Below are 16,880 nucleotides of genomic sequence, written 5' to 3'. Positions count from 1 at the left end.
TAGGGAAAGGTTAACTAAGTAATTTCACGTAAATCTTGTGCAGCTTGGAGGTATTTACTTTGTTTGCAAAGTCCTTCTGTTGCTGCTGGATTTGTGCCACCAGTTTATGTCAGGCATAGGCAGAGCACTGTGAGAAGTTTCCTTAAATTTAATGGTGTGGCTCCTAGAAAAAGCCAGGAAAAACCAGTTAGTGATCAGATTTGGGTAAGTCTTCTTAAAAGTATTCACCAGTGGGCTGGCTATTGAAAGGAACCATTAATGCAGGAAATCAACAAAGAAGGAATTTGTCCCAACTTGTCCTGGCTAGCCTGGCACAGCAGCAATGGTCTTTCTAGAGTCCCCTGTGTTCCCTGCAACAGCCATTGAGTGTAAGTAACACAACATCTCATTTTCCCCCCAGCCAAAAGCAGTAGTGGTGTTGCTATGGCTGAAAGATAACAGGGTGGGAAGGAATGGTTAATGTTTTTGGTAGAGTTCCCGTGCTGAACATGTCTTGCAGGTATAGCGGGGAAGGGGCAGGTAGAATCCCAGCCTGGTTTGGGTTGGAAGGGTCCTTAAAGCTCATCCAGCTCCAACCCCCTGCCACGGGCAGGGACACCTTCCACTAGAGCAGGTTGCTCCAAGCCCCTGTGTCCAACCTGGCCTTGAACACTGCCAGGGATGGGGCAGCCACAGCTTCTCTGGGAAAAGTCTGTGCCAGCGCCTCAGCACCCTCACAGGGAAGAGCTTCTGCCTAAGAGCTCATCTCAGTGTCCCTAGAAGGCCCCTCTGATGCTACCCAAACATGGATTTTTATCGTGTGATATTCCCTTTACCAAAAAACAGATGATCCCTAGACACTGGTGAAATCATGTCCTTGCTGTTGGGCTAAAGCTTGAAGTAAACCTCCAATGTTGTATGATGGACATCTCAGGAGCTACAAACAACATGGGAGTAGATAGGGAGCCCACACAGCCTGGAGAGGACATGGAAGGAGGGTGCTGGTTAAGGGTACCTACTTGCCAGCACCTACCTGGCTGCTGCTCTGCCTTTGTGTCCTCATTCCTGCAGGAGAGGGACAAGATGGCCAGCAGCTGTTGTTCTGGCAAGGCACATCTAAGCTTGTGGTAGATCAATAATGACATTCCACTGATTTTTATGAAGCCCTTTATTTTTTTTGTCTTAAGGCTTAATAAAAACTGTTACTCAAAACTAAATGGTTTAAAACTTTACATATGTACAATACAAGAAATAAATTATGTTTTAAGTCATACAAAAACCACAATATACAAACAGGGCTTTGAAATCACTCTAAGTATGGCATGGTGACAAGTCACAGATACCAAAGGCTTCAGTTATTGAAGCCTTTGCACAATAATATGGAAACAAAAAAAGAAAAAAAAAAAAAAAGAAGAAAAACGAGAAAAAAAAAAAGAAAAAAAAGAAAAAACAAGAAAAAAAAAAAAGAACAAATATCTCCAATGTGCTTGCTTTGGTTGGATTGAAGCTCTACAAAATCTTGGAGAATTGCAGGCCTCAGAAGGACTTGTTAAGTCTTCAGAACTCAGTGTACTATCTGGCAACACCACTCTTTGAGATTGCATTTCTGCACACTGAAAGTTCAAGAGTTGTTACACCAAGTCTCCTTCCAAAAAGTAGATTATAATGCAGTTCACCTCTGACAAGGTCCACTCTGCTGTAGCAAACAGGACAGCTTCAGTCTGTCCAGCTCAGAGCAAAGCCAAGTTCACCTGGCACCAGGGAATCTAACCGGGATTTATGGCAATGGGGGTAGGATGTTGTCTGTTTGGCTCAGTTGAATAATTCCCCAAAAAATAAGGTCTTAACTGTGCACTGCTACCACAGCAGCACCTGGACAGAGGTGAACGCATTCTCAGTAGTTAAAAGGACTGGTGCAAAGCTCTCCTGAAGCAATCACGGTTCATTACCTTCCTCCTCCCTTACAATCCGTGGAAAGGCAGCTGCTTTTTGCCTCTCACAAAGAGATCAACATGTGGGACTGGGTAGTCTGACTGCAGACATTGACCCAGAGCAAAGAGCAGCTGCCAACATCATCATCTGCCATCTGCACCATGTTCTGCCCTAGGTGCAGTGAGGACAGAGTACCATCTTCTTATAAGGTAAAATACAGAGATTTAAATATCGGCCAGGTACAGAACAGATTATTTTTAAGGCAAGTAAAGGACAAATTGAAGCTAAGTGGCATTGTGCTTATCCCCATTCCTCCCCTGAATATCCCCACACACTTGACCTGTGCTGATCTCATCTTTCCATAGCCCATAGTGCTATTGGACCCACATTAACTTCTACGCTAGATGCTAATCTGGTTTTGCCAGCTCTGTTGCCAACAGTGTGATGGGCAGTTAGCTTTGTTATCTTCTCAGCTCCACTGGCTGGCAGACCAGTAGATCATTGCTGAGGTCTAGATCTGTGAAGATCTCATCCATAGTTCTAGTTAATGGGAAATGCAGGGCAGGAAATGCAGTGTGTAACAGGTCAGGGTAAGGTTAAATGCACAAACCAGGCTTCTTGGGGAAGGGACAACATCGGTTTAGTTATTCTAGGTCTAGGACCACACTCCACCAATTCTCAGTTTCTTGCATCCTCAAGAGATAGTTGCTCTAAGTGTTACCAAGCCAGAGTTTTGCCAGAGCATCTTGCCACCTCTGCGGTCATCTAGGTTGCCTAGCTGTGTCTTTAGAGAAGTCTTCAGAGCACATTTGAAACAGATCTGGGAAAAACAGAAAGGGGAAAAAAAAAATGTAGTTAAATGCAGAAGTTAGGAGGAGTAACAAAGAATTCCTAAGAAACTCTGGGACACTAAGAACAGGTTTGGACAGTACAGGTTGGTATTTTACTCTGACAAAGCAGCACTTTGCCCAGTAGCTGCTCAGTGAGAGCCTGAAGCAGACGTTATGCACACAAGTAGGCTGCAAAGAGAAATTACAGGTCTTGATGCTAGACTCCGCCTGTTCAGATCCATCCAGGGTGAACAGATGTGTGCAGACTCAGTCTCCAAGTAGTGAACTATAATCATGCAGTGACTTGGCAGGAATGGAGAGTGAAGAGCAAGTAACTGCTCGTGATCTCTGGGAAGAAGGATCATTTCCTAGAAAACACGAGTTGGAGCTCCTATCTGCCTTGTGTAAAAGCTGTGCTCCACGAGGAAGCAGGAAGGGCACATCTGCCAGCACTTCTGTTTTATGGGGGTTACCGAGAGGCATATCACACCAGCCTTTTATTGTACCTGCAGGAATGTTTACTTGATCTTTCACGTCTTGTGGCAGAGCAACAAGTTTTTGCACAGAGGCTTCATTCACAGAATTGCTTGCTACTGTATGTAGCACAGCTTGATGGGTTTTGCCAAAGCTGGAACAGTACCAGCTCGCATTTCTGAGCTGAGCATTGCTGCCCAAGAGGGTTGTGCAAAGCACAACTTTCACAGCACTTTGCTAGCCCTAACATGCGCTTTGTCTCCAGATTAGAAGTGACAAAGCTTTAAGTTTACAAATTGGAATTTAAGAGAGAGGACAAAAGGCTGAGTTTCATCTGAAGGAGGCTATCATTTAGTCAAACGAACAGGGATTCATTCAGAACATGACTAGAGGCAGCCTGAAGCAATCAAGCTGAGACTGCTAGGACCAGATTTACTGCAATTCATGCTCTGAGGACTGATCCTAGGTGTCTGAAAAGATGTTAAGCAAGGCTGAGATGCTCTGTCAATGACCGAATTTGCACTCTCCTGAACCAGAAGAGATTAGCGTAGCTGGAGATGAAGCAGAAGGAGTCATTACTGTAATACCAGGGCAAGACCTCAGCTGTGTCTTGCTCATGCTGTTGAGTTCAAACTTCAAAAGAGATTTCTTAGCAGCTCAAGGTCTTCTACTATGCTGAAAAGATCTGTGTGGCAATGCCCTGCACTCCCACCTTTCTTCTGCTTTTAGGGCAGTTAATAGGTGCTCCTAATTAGCTCTGCACTATTGCAAGTGGTAGTACCTCATTTTGAGCATCTAACATAACAAGAAGCAGATGGGTTCTTTAGGCCTAAGGATTGTGTTATACTCATTTGGTAGTAAGCATGTAAAGGTACAAGATGATGAACCATCACCAGAACTGAGAATATCACCTAGTTAATGACAGTTTAAGGCACACATGAAAATTAACTGTAATAGCTGGGAATCTTGGGCTAGAATTTATTAACTTTCTTTTGAAAGAAGAATTTGTTCCAGGAATCTAAACAAAACAGTCCCTAAAAATCTGGCTCCACTCATCCAGCACAGCCACATGCATCAGACAGGATTTCTCTTAGCTGATTTTTTTCCTACCTTTTTTGCCATTCCTCTGTGCACTTCACAAACCAGAGCTCTTTACCAGGGGTTATACTGGTTAGCTGGGCATCCTCCACACAGAAAGCAAACCTAAAAGGAGGAATCAGAAGTCAAGAGAAGGTACCCATTGTCTCCCTGATTAGCAAATAACATGTAATACAGATTGTAGCTAATTCTAGTTGTTTGATTTGGCATCCTTCCTGTGGACCACCTTGATACACCATTAGCCTGTTGAATGGTTGTTTTATTTCCTACTTTAATTTTTATTTGGGAATCCTTGCTTCTACTACCCCTATGTTTCATAGATTGTAGAAACTAGGACGCAAAACTACCTTACAGATGATAGGAGATGTTCTAGAAAGCTTTGAGAAATGTGGGAAATCGTCAATATCAACTGCTGTTCTCTGATAGATCATTAACATGAGATTTGGGAGTGCAGTGCTACATGCTTGGCAGCTTTTTGTTGGTTGTCCAGGTAGCTTTCCAGTTACAGACATCTGAGGAGCACTATAGTGCTTAAGGAGCTGGTGTCACCATGTTACCAGTTGCAGTTTTAGATCTAGCTTGTTGTGCCATAGTGTAATAGCCATGCCCACCTATGTTTCAGTATTTTAGGTGCTGTCAGTACTTTAAACCTCAGGTACAATCTCAACCATCTTGAAGTAGGCTAATTTAGCCCCCAAGGGCAGGCAGGACAGCATCGAAGTATCTAAATAAAGCAAAAGAACATCCCAGATCTGACGTGCAGTGACTGGTTTTGCTTAAAGCCTAGTTCGGAACCTCATGCTGGCAAGTAACCCACCCTCCTACACTACAAGGGAGCATTAGCTGTCTCGTAAAAGGCAACTCAGGATACCAACCAAGTTCAAACCCCTAACTTTTTCTGCTAGATTCTGAGTATTTCTCCTTCGAGCTGAGGTTTCCTGTCAAATCCCATGCAATCTAACACAGTTATTACCTCTGTTGTGTCTCTCCAGATTTCACACGGATACGTCGGACATGCAGCTCCTGGGAAAGCTTCGCAGGCCGATACCAGTAGCTCTTCAGCTCTTTCCATAGGTCATACCATGACTGCGATGTTCCCTCCCAGGTCAGCTTTATTTTCAGAAGTTCACCCATGTCCTTTTCAGTATACACCAGGAAGGTGTTAGTAGCGTTTAGGCCAATTTGATCAAGCCTGAAAGATAAGCAGGGACTCGACATTTCTTCCTTATGGAAGCGTGCCAGATGCTCATTCATTCCATGTAAGCAGTTAAACAGAGCCCTGTGAAGCTTATCAAGTGCTCCACGTTCAACTGTCACCGGTTAATCACTGATTACACTAAAGAAAGTAAGTTCAGATACCTGGCTTAATATAATGCATCATGTATTTGGCTCAGCCATCCTTCTGTAGCTTAAAGGTGAATTTCATGCCTTGTGTTTCTTGTGGGAGAGGCTAAAGGAGATCAACAGTGCCTCCAGAGATCTGGGTGATTTCAGAGTACATCCAAATGGTAGGGAGGGGGGGAAAGCAGAACAAAGTACCTCAACAATGAGCCATGAAGGCTAATATGTAGAGGACTGAAAAAGCATCAAATTGCTTTTTCAGCAATAAGTTAAATTACTGGATGAAAAGTGTTTTGAATGGTGACGAAGCAAGGTTGCTAGGCTTGGATGTGAGCTAGTGTTACCTGAGGAAAAAGAATGATGCCACCTTGCCTAGTCCCAGTATCTCCTTAGCTAAACACCACAGGCCAGCTTACTTACATTTCTAAAGAGAGCGGTTCAGAGTCTCCACTGGTGCCATAAAGGGTGACAGAGAAAGTGGGATCAGCCTCTCCCAAGCCCTGGTAGCTGAAGACATGCATTTTCATCTGATAATGGTAGACTGGAGAGAAACAAGGAGAGCGTAGATGGAACCAACTTTAAGAGACAACATTGCTCAGCATCGCTCTTTGTGAAATAGTGTTGTCTGGCAAAGGCTAAACCCTTTCTTTATGGAGACATCATCAATTGCTTTTTCTTGCCCTTACTGTTTACAGAGTTGATATTTACATCACAACAACAGCAGGTCCACCCTGGGGAGCTCTAAGGCTGGAGTGGTCTTGCAAGTATAACATATGTATACTTTAGTTCAGCTCTTTTGAGCATCCTTATGGCCAGAGTCATGTTGATTTTACATGGAGGAAGGATCTCTGTAATGCCACAGGGCAGCAATGCAGCCAGCTAACAGCAAAAGACTAACTCCTGGTGCTGCACTGCTTTAAGGTGATGCTACTCTTCCACTTCTACGTCTTCCCAACGCTGACTTTGGAGTCTGTTCTTAGAGAGGAGACTGTGCTCTTTCTAAGAAGGAAGCATACCTTTGAACGGCATGTCAGCTCTTGTTTTCAAGTACATCTTGCTGTTTCTTTTGTTCCGTGTTTTCCTGGCGTTGTAGCCGATGCCATTGCAGCGGTTCTTCCGGCAGCTCAGGCAGATGCCCTTCTTGAAGCGGCTGGAGTCGGTGCACTGGAACGCGAAGCTTTGTTTGTCCTGGTTCACGAGGGAGTCCACGAAGAGGTGCACAGACCGCTCGTGCTCACATTTAACCACTTCACCAATCGCTGGAGAGGCAGAGTTACAAAGGAAACATTTTGTTTAGGCATTTGCCACCCCACCAGCTGGCAAGATACAGTGAGCTATGCCTTTTTGTAGGCCAACATGAGTGAACATGGCCAAACGTGAACGTTTTCCAAACAGCAGCAATTCAAGAGGTTAGTGGAAGACACTTGAAGAAGACCATTCATTTTGTCTCTACTAGGAAGAAAGCTTTAAAGAGGATTTTAGACCCAGCGTAAAATGACCATAGTTCATGATCAGGTGTTAGAGTGAGAACATGCTAATTCAGAATTAAAAGCAGGTCTAGTTTCTAGCAACTACCTCCAGCAGTACTGGCAATTTAGAAAGAAAAAATAGTTTTCTCTGCTCTTGTAAATCAGATCATCCCCCAGCATCAACCCAAGTCTATTTGTGAGGAGTGCACACTGACCAGAGGCAAAGTAAGTAATGAGAACTTACTCCCATACGCAATTGCTCCCAAGACATCACTTAAACCACAGCCAGGCTGGAAGTCTCCCCCATTGGGGTAGATGTCAACATGGCCTACAGGCATCTGGATCCCAATGCTAACACCTAGCGTTTCCCTTGTGTAGGTGTGAAGGACATCCACAAAGTTAGCATCATCGGGGGAGAGGCGCTTGCTAGGGTCCACTCCTTCAAACATAGGGCCAGCCGGATCCAAACCTGGTGTTAGAGACAGTATGCAAGACGCCAGGTAAGAAACTGGGTTATTTCATGCAGAATACAGCCAGGAGCCTGCTGCTAGCAGCTCTGCTAACATTGTTGATGCCTCATTGTCGATGCTGTTCCCCAAGATCTCTTCACCGTGGGCTTGCTCAAGGAACAAGGGAAGAAATGTCCTATACCACTTTTGGTGCAATACAACTCTGTAGTAGCACCAGTCTGCTCTACAGCAATGGTTTCAGATTGCCTGTCAGAAGCAATGAGTTTTTGCTAGGTCACAGTGAAGAACACCAGAAGAGGTCTAGCACCACACAGAGACCAGTGGTAGCCAAAGCTGCCTTGGCTTTGTCTATTTTCAGACTTGGATATGTGGAGAGACTAATACCAGTTTAAGCAGCAGCCTGGTAATCCCCGCATCTGAGATCCCATGATGGGTTTGGGAGGTTCTGTCAACCTCTGAGCCTCACCCCCAACTGAAGCTGCGCTCCTGAGCCATTCCCAAACTTGACTGTTAAGTGAATTTTATTTCCTTTTCCTCTGCTTAACTAAATACACATGTTTATTGCTAGGCTCTGAGAAATCCTCACTGCCAGTGTCACATCTAAGCACTTAACGCAACCCCTTGTACCATGCTTTAAGTTCTCTCGTGCTGAAATCAGCTTTCCTCTGGAGTCAGAAGCATTCTCTCCAAGATATTTTCAGAATGAGGGGTTGGGTTTGGTGGTTTTTGGGTTGGGTTTTCTTGGCCAAACATCCTACAGGACAAACAGCACCCAATAGCTCTCACTTCCATTAGTTCTGAGCTGTAATTACGAAAACCAGTATCACTCAGAGGCTTAGGATTTGAATAGTAAGAGTTTGAGCTGGGCTTGTTTTAAGTATATTTGAAGCTACATGTGGGTTCAATGCTCAGGTTATCCTCTGAAAGGTTTTTTCATTGACCCACACACACACACTTAAGGGTTCAAAATTAAGACACTTCCTCATGCAAGGGAGCCCGTGCTCCCCGCTCCTGCCACAGGTAGGAAACTTGTCATTTCTGAATGTACAAGCTCAAAACAGAGTCGCAGCAACACAGGAAATGAGCCTCTTCGGGGAAACTCGCTGCTACTAAGGGAAGGTAAGAGACTGGTTAAAAAGCCACTTGCCTGTAATCCTGCCTATCGTCCCATGGACGTGGTTACCAGCAAAGCCAGCAACGTGAGCGCCCAGGCTGTACCCGATCAGGTGAACGTTCTCGAGCTGGAAGAGCGGGTTCTCCTGCAAGGAAAAAAAGATGTGATAATTTTCTCCCCTGTTTTTGAGGGCATCTGCAGGACTATGAAGTCCAATTCTAAGAAGTGAATGGAGGGAGGGAGGAGACAAGCATGCTTCACGCTTATTTCAGCAAGACATATTGAAGGGTTTGGATGGCACTTGTCATTTGCCCCCAGCCACAGTACCCAGCTTCCAACCCCAATTATGATACTCTTTGGGCAGCAGACCTCTGTCCTGGCTGCAGACTCCAGTGCAGCACCATGGGCCTTTTCTCTTTTCCACCCTCTTGCCAAGCCAAGGTTGACTTTTAATGCCCAACTCCCAACTTGCTCAAGCAGGATTCCGAAACTGAACTGCTGGAGCAAGTTGAGAGGAGGCTGCGAGGATGATCAGGGGCTGGAGCATCTCCCATATGAAGACAGGCTGAGAAAGTTGGGGCTGTTCAGCCTGGAGAAGAGAAGCTGCATGGAGACCTCAGAGCAGCTTCCAGTGTCTGAAGGGGGCTACAAGGATGCTGGGGAGGGACTCTTCATCAGGGACTGGAGTGGTAGGACAAGGGGTGATGGGTTCAAACTGAAACAGGGGAAGTTCAGGTTGGATATAAGGAAGAAGTTCTTTACAGTGAGAGTGCTGAGGCGCTGGCACAGACTTTTCCCAGAGAAGCTGTGGCTGCCCCATCCCTGGCAGTGTTCAAGGCCAGGTTGGACACAGGGGCTTGGAGCAACCTGCTCTAGTGCAAGGTGTCCCTCCTGTGGAAGTCCACCTCAACACCACTGACCCGAGCGCGCCGCAAGGCAGCGTCTCCAGGAAAGCACAGCAGCACTTTCTCGCGCCAGCACACACCTGAGCTCTGAGCCATCACCCTGCCAAGCCTCGGGGTTGGGATTACACCAGCTCATGAGCGCTGGAGCTGGTGAATGCTCTGTTCCCTTGTGCAACATCCCTCACGGAGCATTACAACAGAGGCTGTTCTTAACTTGCGTTACCTGTAACCAGTCAAGCAGCCTCGCTATGCTTTTTCCGACAATCTGCGTGTTGTTCACAGCATCGGTGTAGAGCTGGTGGGCGAGGGAAAGCCAGTCCACCACCACCACATTGGCATCCTTCTCCCTCTCCTGGAGAGCAGATACCAAGCTGCCCAGCCAGGTTTCAAACATGCCACTCATCTAGAAGGAGATCCAGGTGTCAGTTTCCATCTCATGGGACCCAGATTACATATTCACACTTGGGTTATTTGCACATCATTTACATAGCCTGCTCCAGCTGCATGCTGCTCTTCTGCAAGCCCACTACTCCTCAGCACTGCACTAATGGTGTAAGAAAAACAGGTTTTGAGAGACTCTGGGTGTAATCAGCCACCTTGCTGGTTAAGGCAGGAGGGAGAGGCATGTGTTACATGTCACCTTATCTCCCTTTTTTCTCAAGGGTTTCAGATATTCTGATGGATTGCAAAACGATTTTCCAGCCCTGGCACTGAGTAAGCCCTGGTAGAGTTAAGTCCCCTGGTGCCACATGCTCAGCCACATCGAATTCAAAGCAGAAGAAAGCTTGGTAAAGAAAGCTTGGTAAAGTCTGTCTGCCCTCCGTTTCTTTATCAAAGAGACCTTGTAGCTGAAGTCAAGGCTGCAGAAGCACAGCTACTATTACAGAAAGGCTAAACATGTGTGTCGAGCTATGTGCCACCGGCACAGGGGTTAGTTAGGTGGGTTTTAGGGAAAAATCTCAAAGTTCCCTTTACTACGTTCATGTTATACAGGTGTGATGTGGTTTTGAGCAGTTGTGGATGAGTTGGGTGATTTCACAGGGCTCTCGAGTGCAACTCAAGTTAAATGATCCAGGGACCTCAGGCACAGCCACTAAGAGACCATAATGCTCAAAACATGCAAAACTGTCCCAAATCCCACACATTCTAGACCCACAGAGCATTTACAAGGCACTTGCACTCTCTAAGCGGATGGACAGAAGACTAAGCATCACCGCGATGCTCCGTACTTACGGTCCACCCGTGAATGATGAAGAAGGTCTTGGCTGTCACGTTGAACCCGCAGTCCTCCAGACACTTGTGCTGCCCGACGGCGATCGCGCAACCCTCCTCCTCGGCGTGCGACGCGGAGCGGAGGGAGAACCTCACCCGCGGCTTGGCTGCCGTCGGCGCAGGCTGCTCGGCGACGGCGGCATCTGCAAACCGGGGCAGAGCAAGGCGTCACGCCGGGGAGGAGAGGGGACACCCGCTCCGCAGGGAACGGACCGCGCTCACCCACCTCGGGCCGGCAGCGCAGGCGGCGCCGCGGTGCAGCACATCGCGGCGGCGCACAGCAGGAAGGCGAGCCCCGTCATCGCTCGGGGTGGATGGATGGATGGAGGGATGGAGGGATGGATGGATGGGTGGGTGGGTGGGTGGGTGAGTGGATGGATGGAGGGATGAAGGGATGGATGGATGGGGGGATGGATGAATGGAGGGATGGATGGGTAGATGGATGGAGGGACGGACGGACACACCGACGGGCGGGCGGCAGCGGCGCTGCTCCGCGGGCGGCGGGGCCCTTTAAGGCCCCGCGCGGGGCGGTGCTCGTGGCACGATGGGCGGTCCCTGCCGGAGCCGGCCCGCAGAGACGCTCCCATTGGTCACACCCTCCGTGACGTCGAGGGGGAATTATGAATGGAAGGGCCGCGCGCCGTCGGGGGGGGGGGAGGCGGTCACGTGTGGGGAGCGCAAGGGAGGGGGACAGGGGAGGTTAGGGGAGAGGGGGGGTGTTTATACATGTATATGTGTGTACATGTATGTGCGTGTACATGTATGTGCGTGTACATGTGTGTGTGTGTATGTGTACGTACAGGTAACATGCCTATGCCTATATGTGTTAATAGATGTACATATATATGTATATAGCATCATAGAATCAACTCGGTTGGAAAAGACCTTCAAGATGATCAAGTCCAACCATTCCCCAGCACTGCCAAGGCTACTACTAACCCATATCACTGCGTGCCACCTCTACACATCTTAAACACCTCCAGGGCCGGTGACTCCAGCACTGCCCTGGGCAGCCTGTTCCAATGCCTGAGCACCCTTTGGGGAGGGAATTGTTCCTCAGCTCCATCTAAACCTGCCCTGGTGCAGCTTGAGGCCGTTTCCTCTTGTCCTGTCCCTTGCTCCTTGGGAGCAGAGACCAGCCCCCTCCTGGCTCCATCCTCCTGTCAGGCAGTTGCAGAGAGCGATAAGGTCCCCCCTGAGCCTTCTCTTCTCCAGACTAAACCCCCCAGGTCCCTCAGCCGTTCCTCATCACACTTGTGCTCCAGGCCCTGCACCAGCTCCGGTGCCCTTCTCTGGCTCCGCTCCAGCACCTCAATGTCTCTCTTGTAGTGAGGGGCCCAGAACTGAACACAGGATTCGAGGTGCAGCCTCACCAGTGCCCAGCACAGGGGGACAGTCACTGCCCTGGCCCTGCTGCCGCACTGGTGCTGATACAGTAAGAATGTCCATGTCTATGTACATTTCTATACGTACGTGTTTGGGTGTGTGATCCGGCAGGGTGTCACTTGTGGGTCCCCACCACCATTACCCAATGAGCCAGCAGGGACAGGCAGCTCCACTGAATCTGGTTTCTCAGGTGGGCAACGCAAAGCACCACAAAGGGCTGTGTGAGCCATCAGCGCTCCTGTGCTGTGCCCACTGCCTCACCCAGGTGCTAGTGTGGGTCTGGGGCTTTCAGATCCACCCACAGTCCTATACACTCTGGATTCTACAGACCCAACAGGCACTAGATGCTCCCTGTGGGGCAACCCCAGCTGGCAGCCCACCAGCTTCCACAGTCAGGTTAGCGATGCCATAAATAGTTTTGAACCCTCTGTTGTGAAAAGCTTTTTATTCCCACTTTTTTAGTGCCTGATCCATAAGCTACTGATCCGTAAGATTACATTTTATTGTTTTCTGCTGCTGTCTCACTGCACACAGCGTAAGGAGAAGAGGAGATGCTCTGGGACATGGTCTCTTCCCTTTCCTCAGCCCCGTGGCTCCTTCCCTTTCCCTCCAAACCCACAACAGAAAGCAAGGAAGAGCCTCTGGGGTCTGCAGTGTATGAAAACAGCAAGGGAGAGGCAGGAAGAGGCGCAGCAAATGATGGGCAGAGATGAGGAGGAAGAGATGAAGGCCTAAAACCAGCCAATGGCAAGGGAAACATGAGAAATCAGGCACAGGAGTTGCTTCAGCCCTCACTAGTAGGTATCAATGGGAGAACTGATCTGGCTTTCCAATAGTGCTTTCATGGAGAGTATCTTGCAGCCCTGCAAGTGTTGTTCAGCCCAGTCGCCTCCTGATTCCACATGGGCTGGCAGCTGGACTAGCTGGTCATCGGAAGTCCAACTGAAATATTCCATTCCATATTCAAGGCCAGGCTAGATGGGGCTTGGAGCAACCTGCTCTAGTGGAAGGTGTCCCTGCCTGTGGCAGGAGGTTGGAACTGGATGCGCTTTGAGGCCCCTTCCAACCCAAACCAGCCTGTGATTCTTTGTTCTTTGTAATAATAAAATCAAAGACTCCACGAAGTTGGAAAAGACCTTTAAGATCATGAAGTCCAACCTTTACTCCAGCACTGCCAAGGCTACCACTAGACTACTGTGATTTATTTCGTGTCCCAGTTGGTTCACTGATGGACAGAAATTACATCTCTCACGTCAGGAAGCTTCTGCAGTTTTAGAGATGCAATGAAATGCGGCAGAGGATTGGAACTGGATGATCTTTAAGGTCCCTTCCAACCCAAACCACCCTATCATTCTAGTCTAGTCTCGTATAGTCTATCCTATCCTATCCTTCTATCCTATCCTATCCTATCCTATCCTATCCTATCCTATCCTATCCTACCCTGTCCTGTCCTATCCTATGCTATGCTATGTTATTTTATGCTATTCTATTTTATTCTGTTCTGTTCTCTTCTGTTCTGTTCTGTCCTGTCCTGTTCTGTCCTGTCCTGTCCTGTTCTGTCCTGTCCTGTCCTGTTCTGTCCTGTTCTGTTCTGTTCTGTCCTGTCCTGTTCTGTTCTGTTCTGTCCTGTTTTCTATTCCATTCCATTCCAAAAGGTTTTCTCCTAGCTCTCGTACAGTAGGTTGTGGCTGAGGACTGCTGCTCTTCTCCTCTTGGGGATCATTCCCAGAACCTCTTCGTTTCTGACTCGGCAGAGTCAATACACATTCTAGGAGCTATTTGAGCAGCTCCTGTTTCAGGAGGCTGTAGATGACGCTAACTGCTTCTCCCCAGGGAGCATGGCTTTGAGCTGCCTCTCCCGCAGCTGTGTGGTCCATCAAGGAGCAGCATCCCAACAGCGGTGGCCTAAAAAAGAAAGGACAGAGGTTTCTCAGCTGCTGGGCCCACGACCGGCCTTACTCCTGCAGGAAATGAATCAACCAAGCCTCATCACCAAACGCTTCATCATTTAAAGACATTCCTGGTGCCCACAAAGCCCTGCCAGACCATCGGCCACTCTGACGTCTTCTCATTCTTCCTCCTGTGCCTTTGCATTCAGCTGCTGCCTCTTGCCATTGTAAAGCTCTGATGGGTGGAGACATGTCCTCCTTTTGTCTGTGCAGTGCCCGGGAGGGGGGGTCCTGCTCTTTGCCTCTGGCTTCCAAGAATGACAGTAGGAGTGAGAATAACTTAGCAACAGCGAGGAAGAAGCACATCAAATAATTCCTGTCTGCTTCAGCCAAAAGGTCCAGGGAGATGCTCAGGAGCTGTTGTGATGGGCATCGTGTCAATGCAAAGAGTATGGCTCTGCGCTGACCTCTCTGTAACCCCAGTGGCCTGGGGGGTAAAAGGCTCCCACCCAGAGCTGCCTGGAAAATAACAGTTCATTAAGCCCAATAATTTTAAGGGGAAATTCCTAGTTTTGATTAGTTTTTCACTGGGAGAGATTTCATGGCTCCCAGACGGAATTTCTGGATATTATAATAAGTAATAAATAATAAACCAGGGTAAAATGGATAATAATCCACTTTAAAAGAGCTGGAAGCTCAATGTTTGCAGCACTTGTAGGGATGTTGGAGGCTTTATCCCAGCAGCTGCTATGAGCTGGGCAATGCCTGGGGAGATGGTGGCTGTTCTTGGAGGCGTTTTTCTGGCTCCCTTCTCTCTCCCCAGCTGCATTCCCACTGTGATCTCCTGGAGACCTAAGTTCAGTGAAAGATAAAACAGCGTTTTCAGCAGTATTTAATTTGAGAGGTTTCCATGTCCATGCATCCATTGGTGGGACCCCTTCAATGCTGTTTCCACGTGAGCAGAACATCTCTGTCCCGCATTATGGTCAGTGTCTTCTGCAGGAGCTCTGCATCTCTGATAGAACCCGCCTGTCACCATCCTGCTCAAAGAGACTGAAGTCAGAAGCCTTTTGCAAAATAATTGTCTTTAATGCTTCTATCTCCCTGTCTTTAAAATCAGCCCCCTGAAACGTCCTTTCCTTGCAGAAATAGCAGCAAGAAGTGTGAATGAACTGCACCGTCAAAGACCTGAGCATTAAGGAGAAAAGGAAAACCCTTCACCTTCACACAAACTCTTTAAAGACTTGAAAAGATAGAGTAGTTCTGGTGTGAGCAGCGCTGGAGATCACAAGGAGAATAAACAGCAGCCTCTTGCATGAATGGGGCTACCAATATTGCATCTCTTGTTCTCCCAGCGATGCCCTGCCATGGAAAGAGCAGCAGAGAGAGTGTTTAGCTGCCCAGGTAGCACCACCTCAGTTAGTGGCTGCAGGATGGATTCGCATGGTACTCCAATGGCTAAGATTGCATCCCATCACGTTCATATCGCCAGGAAGATGGAAATGGAGCAGTTGGCTCGAGTGACCCCTCCTGATGGGGAAAAACAGTGGCTCTTGGGTTTGTGGGGGCTTGTTACTGAAAGCAACGGCACACCAACAAGAGGCAAAGATGCTTCTAATAAGGATTGCTCATTTGCACAAGGCAAAGATTAATTTCATTGCCTTAGGTCAGATATTCAGCATCAGGGAGTGATTATTCCTATTCTTCAAATTTTTAATTCCACATTTAGAAACCTGAAACTGTTTTACACACCCTCCATTCTTCCTGCATGGTTTTTCTCTATTTTCATTCTTCTTCTCCAATGGAAGAGGGAGTAGGGTTTGCAGGATCAGAGGAGGAGGGGAGAGAAAGGGATTGTTCTCCTTTGTTGGGTTTTTTTTTGTTTTGTTATGAAACAGTTTTTCTTTTCAATTATAAAACACAGCCCAGGCAATAGAATTTAATGGGATTGGTGCTAGTTCCCCTCTTGGCTCCATCTGCCTAATTTGTTGCTGAGCTGATGGGGAGGAGGGGTAGAGACAAAGTTGGAGAACAAACCGAGGAGGGAAAGGCTGTTTGGACAGCTTTGGGGTACACTGAGCTGGGGCAAAGGCCCCAGAAGACCCCCCCAACAGATGGGTATGCAGAGCTGACAGCAACCCAAAGGGTCTGTGGTCCTGGAGAGGCAGCTCTGTGTTGAAATAACAGCCCGGGTTAATCCTTGCATCAGCCAGTGCCTGCTCAGCCCAGGCCCTCTTGGTTTGTCATCATCCCATCATGCCACTAATTGTTTTATACTTAGTGCTTACTGCAGAGGGGGGAGATACAACTTATGTGGCACAGTTTCTGCTGTTGGTAGTTTTGTTCCCTGAGCATCAAACTGGGGTGAAAAAAGGCCACGGTGTCTTTGTTTCACATACATTTCTCAACCCACAAAGTCTATCCTCCTCTCCTCAGCCTTTCGTATACAGCCCCTCTATGAACATGCGTTAAAGCACCAATGCTAATATCCCTCAATAGATTTGCTTGCTTACAGAGAAGGCTAATCTCCATCAGGTTATGAAATCAGCTCACATGCTTCAGTGGCATTACCCACTATTGATATCCCCATTCGATCCCCGTTGAGCTCTCTTTGTTGGAGGTAACCCTTTCTCCTACTTCTTCTAAGCTGATTTCTTAGGCCACATCATTCAAGTCCCACATCCCCATGGTATTTGGATGTAGTAAAAATGACTGAGGGGG

General features: G+C 47.7%; 1 protein-coding gene across 2 annotated transcripts; it reads right to left on the bottom strand.

Annotated features, from left to right (window-relative positions):
* Window positions 1–2,256: 2,256 nt before the first annotated feature.
* Window positions 2,257–11,387, bottom strand: LIPG (lipase G, endothelial type). 2 transcript variants are annotated; one of them, XM_030470700.1, is made up of 10 exons: window positions 11,111–11,365; window positions 10,846–11,027; window positions 9,836–10,015; window positions 8,741–8,852; window positions 7,368–7,592; window positions 6,671–6,913; window positions 6,075–6,195; window positions 5,287–5,505; window positions 4,326–4,418; window positions 2,257–2,731 (listed from the first exon to the last, which is right to left on the bottom strand). In XM_030470700.1, exons 1-10 carry the CDS (start codon window positions 11,184–11,186, stop codon window positions 2,710–2,712), a joined length of 1,473 nt encoding a protein of 490 aa, XP_030326560.1. In that variant the 5' UTR covers window positions 11,187–11,365; the 3' UTR covers window positions 2,257–2,709. The 2 variants fall into 2 exon arrangements, with proteins under 2 accessions (XP_030326560.1, XP_030326561.1); XM_030470701.2 differs by lacking the exon at window positions 7,368–7,592 and having other exon boundaries at window positions 11,111–11,387.
* Between the last annotated feature and the right edge of the window lie 5,493 nt (window positions 11,388–16,880).

The sequence above is a fragment of the Strigops habroptila genome, chromosome Z, assembly GCF_004027225.2.
Source record: "Strigops habroptila isolate Jane chromosome Z, bStrHab1.2.pri, whole genome shotgun sequence".
NCBI lineage: Eukaryota > Metazoa > Chordata > Aves > Psittaciformes > Psittacidae > Strigops > Strigops habroptila.
The sequence above is the reverse complement of the archived record's forward strand: the minus strand, read 5'-3'. Positions and strand labels throughout refer to the sequence as shown.

Bases quoted from the DNA above. Each gene is read 5' to 3' on its own strand.
- LIPG (XM_030470700.1), bottom strand. From the start codon at position 11,186: ATGACGGGGCTCGCCTTCCTGCTGTGCGCCGCCGCGATGTGCTGCACC. The intron at 11,028-11,110 runs GTGGGTGAGCGC...CCCGGTTTGCAG, and splicing joins GCCTGCGCTGCCGGCCCGAG to ATGCCGCCGTCGCCGAGCAG. The intron at 10,016-10,845 runs GTAAGTACGGAG...ATCTCCTTCTAG, and splicing joins TCATCATTCACGGGTGGACC to ATGAGTGGCATGTTTGAAAC.